The sequence below is a fragment of the Eurytemora carolleeae genome, unplaced genomic scaffold, assembly GCF_000591075.1.
Source record: "Eurytemora carolleeae unplaced genomic scaffold, Eaff_2.0 scaffold1254, whole genome shotgun sequence".
Lineage (NCBI taxonomy): Eukaryota > Metazoa > Arthropoda > Copepoda > Calanoida > Temoridae > Eurytemora > Eurytemora carolleeae.
In genome coordinates this window covers 88,911-96,361 of record NW_019397141.1, presented here as the reverse complement: position 1 = coordinate 96,361, position 7,451 = coordinate 88,911, and the positions used below count along the sequence as shown (strand labels likewise).

The 7,451-nt window shown below is 32.6% G+C and overlaps 1 protein-coding gene across 1 annotated transcript in view; it reads left to right on the top strand.

Moving 5' to 3' along the window:
* Positions 1–460: 460 nt before the first annotated feature.
* LOC111712289 (tubulointerstitial nephritis antigen-like) overlaps positions 461–7,451 on the top strand; it is a gene marked incomplete at its 5' end in the record, with an annotated part of 10,032 nt that continues 3,041 nt past the window's right edge. The window contains 8 exon segments of the mRNA XM_023486862.1: positions 461–563; positions 1,971–2,083; positions 3,082–3,189; positions 4,914–4,972; positions 5,236–5,272; positions 5,611–5,696; positions 6,750–6,854; positions 7,247–7,279. Of these exon segments, the coding sequence (XP_023342630.1) occupies positions 461–563; positions 1,971–2,083; positions 3,082–3,189; positions 4,914–4,972; positions 5,236–5,272; positions 5,611–5,696; positions 6,750–6,854; positions 7,247–7,279 (644 nt within the window).

Genomic DNA, 7,451 nt, shown 5'->3' with positions numbered 1-7,451 from the left:
CCTTATTGAGTTATCTCCAGTTTGAGATTGAGTGTATCTTTGATTATACCGTATTGAGGAATATCCAGTTCAAGATTAAGTGTACCTTAGACAATAAAGTATTGGGGAATCTCCAGTTCGATATTAAGTGTATCTTGACAATACAGTACTGAGGAATCTTGAGTTCTAGNTCTATGTCAAGGTGTTTAATGATTTATATTCAGATGTCTAATGATCTATGTTCAGGTGTCTAATGACCTATGTTTAGGCGTCTAATGATCTATGTTCAGGGGTCTAATGATCAATATCAAGAGGTCTAATTCAGGTGTAAAATTGATCCATATCAAGGTGTCTAATTATCTATATTCAGGGGTCTAATGATCTATGTTCAGGTGCCTAATGATCTATGTTCAGGTGTCTAATTGATCTATGTCAAGGTGTCTAATGATTTATGTCAAGGTGTCTAATGATCTATGTTAAGGTATCTATATCTAAACCTGGATGTATGGAGGTACTGTGCTCCATGGAACAATGTTTGATTGATCCTCTAGTTCTCTCAGAGTTGGAGAAAGGATCTGAGTCAGGTAATCATTTTCTTTTGTTTTAACCAAAGTACTCTGGAATAGGAAGACGAATTTCTAAATCAATTCATGACATTAAATAGTCCAATGAAAATGAGACACAGCTGTGTGATGTTCCTTCATTTGGTTATTTTTTGGGTTGTTGTTTGTTCATGTATTCTTTAAGGGTCAAAATTTGGCGTAGTAAAAAAGCTAATGTTTACTATTCCTTTTATGTCCAATTTTGACGCTGCCAGAAGATATTGATTTACTGTCGTCTTTCTGTTCCACCATTTTCCAGTTCCCACTGTTGTATTTCTTATCTTACTCATTATTTTCAATTCAAATTATCGGTTCCTTGCTCATTTCTTTTTCAATCCTTCCTATGAATTATAATTATGAATTCCCTACGCTAATAATAATTATTTTGCATCTAAATGTAAATTATAGCTGTATTGAATAATTCAATAAAATAACATCTGTATGGTGTTTTAAAAAGCCATCTGTTTTACCCAAAAAAAACCCCACTTTTTTAGCAAACATTCTTGACATGAATCTATGTAGTAAGGTCAGATATAATCATAACGTGTGGAAAAAGTCCCAAATTCCTTTTTTTCTAATGAGAAATATTACAGGAAGAAAAGTCCCGGATTTTAGATTTCTAGGACTTTTCCCCTAGAAAATTAAGTCTTAAAGACAACAAAATTAACTCTTTAAAATCCCAGTTCTCTGTCTAAAGTTTCAAGATTTTTTCCTTCAAATTTCTTCTTGTAAAAAGTTTGCTTTAAACTCTAATTTCCTGAGTCTAAAACTAAAGAATGCGCGAATTTTAAGTTCGAGGTTAAAAGTTCTGTAAAATAATGAGTGGCTACTTGAATATTAAACTTTCTCAATTTTAAATTTGAATTTCCCGGGAAAATCTGAACCAATCAGAGAAAAGGATTTACGGAGAATATTACATAACCATCGCTAATCAGCTGATTACGTAACCGAAAACAAAACATGTTTCGAGTTACAACCGTATTTTGGGTTTACATGCAAAAATTAATTATTCTAAAACGAAAAATTTCTTTAACAAGGTTTTCACTTTTAAATATAACGTAAAGTTGAATGCCACTTTCTCAGCTGAATGATGATTGAATAATAGACAAATAGGGAAAATGCAGGATTTCAAGATTTTAACCCTGTGTTTAGATTTTAACTCGTCGATTTCGGCGAGTTAAATATTTAACCTCACGGTTAAAGTTCAGGTTTAAATTAAGTCAAAAGTGGCATTTAACCATGAACTTAAAATTTAAGTCAAAACTTTTCGTTCTTTAGTTTTAGACTCTGATCATTATATTACTCGATCTGAAGACGTAGACTTTTAACATGTCAAACTAGGAATTCTACAATGTTCTACAAGTGTTCAATCCCTTTTATCTTGTACAGGGATGTACAACTGGAAGGGGGCAAACTATACAGAGTTCTGGGGGCGCACTCTGGAGGAGGGGGCAAAGGGCCGCTTAGGGGCAATTAGACCAGACCACCCAATTACTAAACAGGTAAGTTTCTATAAAAAATAGAAGGAGGATTTAAAAATATAATTACGTAAAATAATAAAAAAAACTTGAGGAATATCTGGGAATCATGAAAATACAAAAAGAAGTTGATAAATATCTTGTCCTCCTGGAAAATAAATTAATTAAAAATAAAAATCATATATGTTGGCAACTTCTAATTGCAAATTGACATATTCCATCATCTGATATCATATAATCATATAATCATATCTCTGCCTTTTCAGACTAATTTGGCACATTTTTTAAGGCAAAGAATAAAATGAAGATTTAATATACTGTATGGTGAATAGTTACATATTTTAGAATTCAAGGCTTCTTTCATACACGCTGTACACAATATACATACATTTTAGAAATAGATGTCATAGGGCACGTACGTACGTGTCAAATGCTCATACAGAAATGCTTTAGGTTGCATACACCTTAAATACATACACACTACATAATACATGTAAAAAAATGTTCTTGGTTTCGTACATTTATAAAGCATATTGAGAATATTTGGTAAAAACAAATGTTCTCAATTACGTACATGTTAAAAAACAATGTTCTAGGTTTCTTATTTGTTAAAACAAATGTTCTCAGTTAGGTACATGTTAAATGTGTTAAACAATAAATGTTCAATGGGTTGCGTATATATTAAACAATACATTTTCATGGGTTGCGTATATGTTAAACAATAAATGTTCAATGGGTTGCGTATATGTTCAATGGGTTGCGTATCTGTTAAACAATACATGTTCCATGGGTTGCGTATATGTTAAACAATACATGCTCCATGGGTTGCGTATATGTTAAACAATACATGTTCCATGGGTTGCGTATATGTTCAATGGGTTGCGTATCTGTTAAACAATACATGTTCCATGGGTTGCGTATATGTTAAACAATAAATGTTCAATGGGTTGCGCTGCGCAATGCGAACACGTTATGTTGTTCCAGGGTGTGCAATGCGTACATTACATGTTATTTTGTTCTAGGTTGCGTACATGTCTGCAATAGAATTCTCGTATTCTCCCTCCACCCTTCCAGTATCCTTCTTAGCTGAGACAAGGTGGCCCAGACTACTTTCATCAATTATAGATCAGGTAGATACATATATTGTAAAATCTGTGTAGGAAAGTCACCAGGAAAAAAGTTTCTGGAAAAAAAACTTTGGTAAAAAAGTCCCAATTTTCCCAAGCCCTAAGAAAAAATCTCACTGGAAATAAAGTTCTGAGTTTTAGATTCCTGAGACTTTTTTCCCTATAATAGTATAAAGGCTGCCATTAAAGTCTCAGGAAATAAGATCACAGGAATTAAAGGCATGAAGAAAATATAGCCTAAGAAAAAACAACAAAGTAAAAAAGTCCTAGGTCTTAGGAAAATGAGGTCAAGTCTGAGACATTTTCATAAAAAGGTCTTTTCTTCTATGCATCTGCATATGTAATATACCCACGGGTGTTTTTAATATCAAGCTGCTTTTTTGTTGTGAACATCGTTTGTTCCCGAGCATTTTCTACTATGATGGGATTTTTTTCCGGGAACGTTTTTGTATAAAATCAAACTGGAACTAAAAATCATAGTGGAACCAGAAAAAAAGTTCCAGAAAAAAAAGTCTCAAAATGTTAGGACTTTATTCCAAAGGACTTTTTTAGTGCCAAAATTTAGAACTTCATTTCCAAAAAAAAAATTTCAGAGAACTTTTTGGCCCTTACCTTATTGTTGTAGTGTACATCTTTCAGGTTATCTATATATAAATTTGGCTTGTCTGTCTGTTTGTTTGTCTGTCTGTTTGTATCCTATAAACGTCAAAACGGCTGAACCGATCGGGCCCAAATTTTTTTGTGGGACATCTAGGTACCCAAGGGAAGGTTTGTGAAGGATCAAAATTTCAAATATTTGTCTCCATCAAAATTCGATCTTCATTAAATTTTTGAAAATTTGGAAAATCCACGAAATTTTTTGTGAAAATCCGCGAATTATTTTTGTTTTGTTTTACGATGTACACAAAGAGAACATGTTCACATGGGCGAAGCGCCCTCTAAGGCTAGTTTTATACAAACAAACACCCAGAAACTTACTGAATATTGTATAATTTGTATAATGTTGTAGAAATTAGAAGAAAATGGTAGAAAATGGCAGAAACGGTAGGAAACGGTAGAAAACGGTAGAAAATGGTAGAAAATGGTAGAAAATGGTAGAAAACGGTAAAAAACGGTAGGATACGGTATAAAACGGTGGAAAAAAGTAGAAAACGGTAGAAAGCGGTGGAAAAATGGTTGAAAACAGTGGAAAACGTTGGAAAACTTTAGAAAACGGTAGAAAACGTTAGAAAATGGAAGAAAACGGTAGAAATCGGTGGAAAACGATGGAAAACGGTGGAAAACGGTGGAAAACGGTGGAAAACGTTGGAAAACGGTGGCAAACGATAGAAAATGGTAGTTAACGACAGAAAAAGGTAGAAAAACAGTATAAAACTGTACAGTAGAATTTATATGTAAGAAAGTTTCGGGAAAACAGGTTCTGAAAAAAGCGTGGAAATTTAAACTTGAGAAAACAATTTTCTCAAGTCCTGAGAAAAATGTAACTGGAAAGAAAGTCCCGTGTTTTAGATTCCTGTGACTTTTTCTTGAAACTAAAGTAACAAAATGATAGGACTTTATCTAGAGACTAGATACGTTTTGTTATAAGAACTTTTCTTTAACTTTTTTTAGTGCCAAATTTTAGGACTTTATTTCCGAAAATAGTATAGAATAATAGAACTCTTTGGCGGTTACCGTACAGAAATCTAAATTATTCTAAATAAATAACATTATAAACATATGTCTAGGGTTGGTGTTCCTCCTCCTGGGCTATTAGCACAGTGGGTGTAGCCAGTGACAGAATAAGGAAAACCAAAAACAACCTTAAAATGATGCAATCAGTGCTGGAGGTGGGGTTGTTACAGTTTCCCTCCCAAAACTTCTGAGGTATGGGGTTGTGGTGGTGTGCCCCCTCTCCTGGGCTGTACCTAATTTTTTTTTTCAATCAAAAGGACACAAAAACGTTCTTTTCCCCATGAATCAGCCTTTTTTGCGCAATTTTGTCCCACCTGGATAAAGTCCTTGTCAAATTTTTGTTTTTCATTTGATTGTTTTTTTTTCGGATAACAGTATTGGACATGGACAGCGTGTTACACTCGGAGCCCAGGTATTCAATTCAGTTCAATTTTAAGAATTATAAAAAACTTTAATTTTGGGTCTCCTTGATTGTTTTTGACAGTTTACGATCTTAAACAGTCTATAGTTATGTTACATGTAATCCTTAAGTGTGGAATATAAAGACGACATTGGAGCAATATATAATTGTGTTTGATTCGTTAAAAAGCAGATATTTTTACTAGTAGCTTAATAATCAATTTTTTAGGTAAACTAGGTTTGTTTCTCATTTTCAATTAAAATCATATCTTTCGTTGTATGACAATTAAGATTTAGTTTCTGGACACTAACATTGTTACAAAACAATTTTTCTCTAATTCTATGTTCAAGGGACTTCTGAATTGTGACACACGAGGCCAAGGTGGATGCAAGGGAGGACATGTTGACCAAGCCTGGCATTTTCTACGCAAATCAGGGTCAGTAGATTATACAGTGGTCAACAAAATTAAATGAAAAGAACGACAATATGAATTTATATTAAATCTGAGTCTAAATGAAAAGAACTTTAAATATGAATTTAAACTAAATCTGAGTCTAAAACTAAAGAGTGCACGAGTTTTTGAAGTTTATAGTTTAAAAGTATTTTAAATTAATTGATTCAGGGTTAAATTTAGTTTTTACAAAATATGAAACTTCAGAGACGACAATTTGTTTAGTTAGTTTTCTTATATTGCTTGCTAAAACTGGCATTTTTCTTTGATTAGATATTTATTAAACACCGCAGATACTGAATTGAAGATTATAAAGAAAAATAAAGGTTCAAATTTTTATATTTTGAAAGTTTGGATCGTCTTTACAGTCTAATCGATAATCCTTTGTTGTACAAAGATGATATTCTCAAGGTTTTTACCTACAGGGTGTCCCAAAAAAATGGGAATTCAGTGACGAATTCGATATCGTCTTTGTTATGAATTAGCATTGTAATACCTAATTTCAAAAGCCATAATATTATTAAGTCTGCTAGAGTTAATTTAATGAAAAGGGTAAAAGACTGCAAAGATGTGTCTATAATGTCTCCGCAAGATGAACAGTGAAGACGGACAAGTTTACTCTGTTTGTATACTGCAATTTTCTTGTTTTACTAAGTACAACCGTATGCAGTCAAAACATAAACAAACAAAATGTGAACATAGCAGACGAAATTCTTAAAGATTACAGCTTTCTCAGAAGGTATCACTATACTAAATCAAAGAATTGTTTGAAAAGACGATATCGAATTCGTCACTTAATTCCTATGATTATTGGGACACCCCTGTATATAGTATGTACACACAAAGGTTGAGAATCAGAGATTTTAATAACAACCTAAAACTACATTCTGAGTGTTGATATTGAACTTCTGCCCTAAGTATGGTTTTTCAATGATTTATCAAATGATTTTGCAAAACCTAAGAATAAAAATCAATAAATTCTGTACAGTCGTCTCTGAAGTCTCATCCTTGATGGGTAACCCTATAAAATTTCTCTAGAGTATGGGAGGAATCCTGTGTACCGTACAGTGGTGGTGAAGAGAGTACAACTGGAGCATGTACCAGCTACAACTGCCAAGCGTACAAGATGCAACCAGCGTACAGGAATACAACACTTACAAACTTTACCAATTGTACAGGGGTAACAAAAAAAAAGTTGAGAATGTGCATCTCAGGAAGTAGTTATTTTGTTCCACGATTTAATTTTCCAGACTGGCTTTTACTTAACTGGTAGCTTTTGTACATAAATACTTTCAAGGTGCAAAGAAACTTAACATTTTTTCAAATTGACGTTTCTAATTTGTAAAAAAATTAATTAGCCACTATTTTCAAAATACTTTTACAATAAAACAAAATAAAGAAGACGACAATTGATCTTCTGACTTCTGATAATCATTACTTATATATTTATTGTGTATATTAAATAAAAAAAAATTAACGCAAAAACGTCACTTTGATTTGTTTAATTTTTTTTGTTAAAAATAAGTTGTGTTTAGAGTAGGGAGATACAACACTTACTCCCAGCCTAGGTAACTTAGAAAGTACAGGGTGTCCCACGAAACATGACAGTTGGTAATAAGTTTTAAATGTCTTCTTCCATAATTTATTCTGTTGTTTGATACCAAAGAGAATAATGAAAAATATTATATGGCATTAATATAATAGTAAATTTAATTTCAAACGCTTAGGGGAAATTAGACC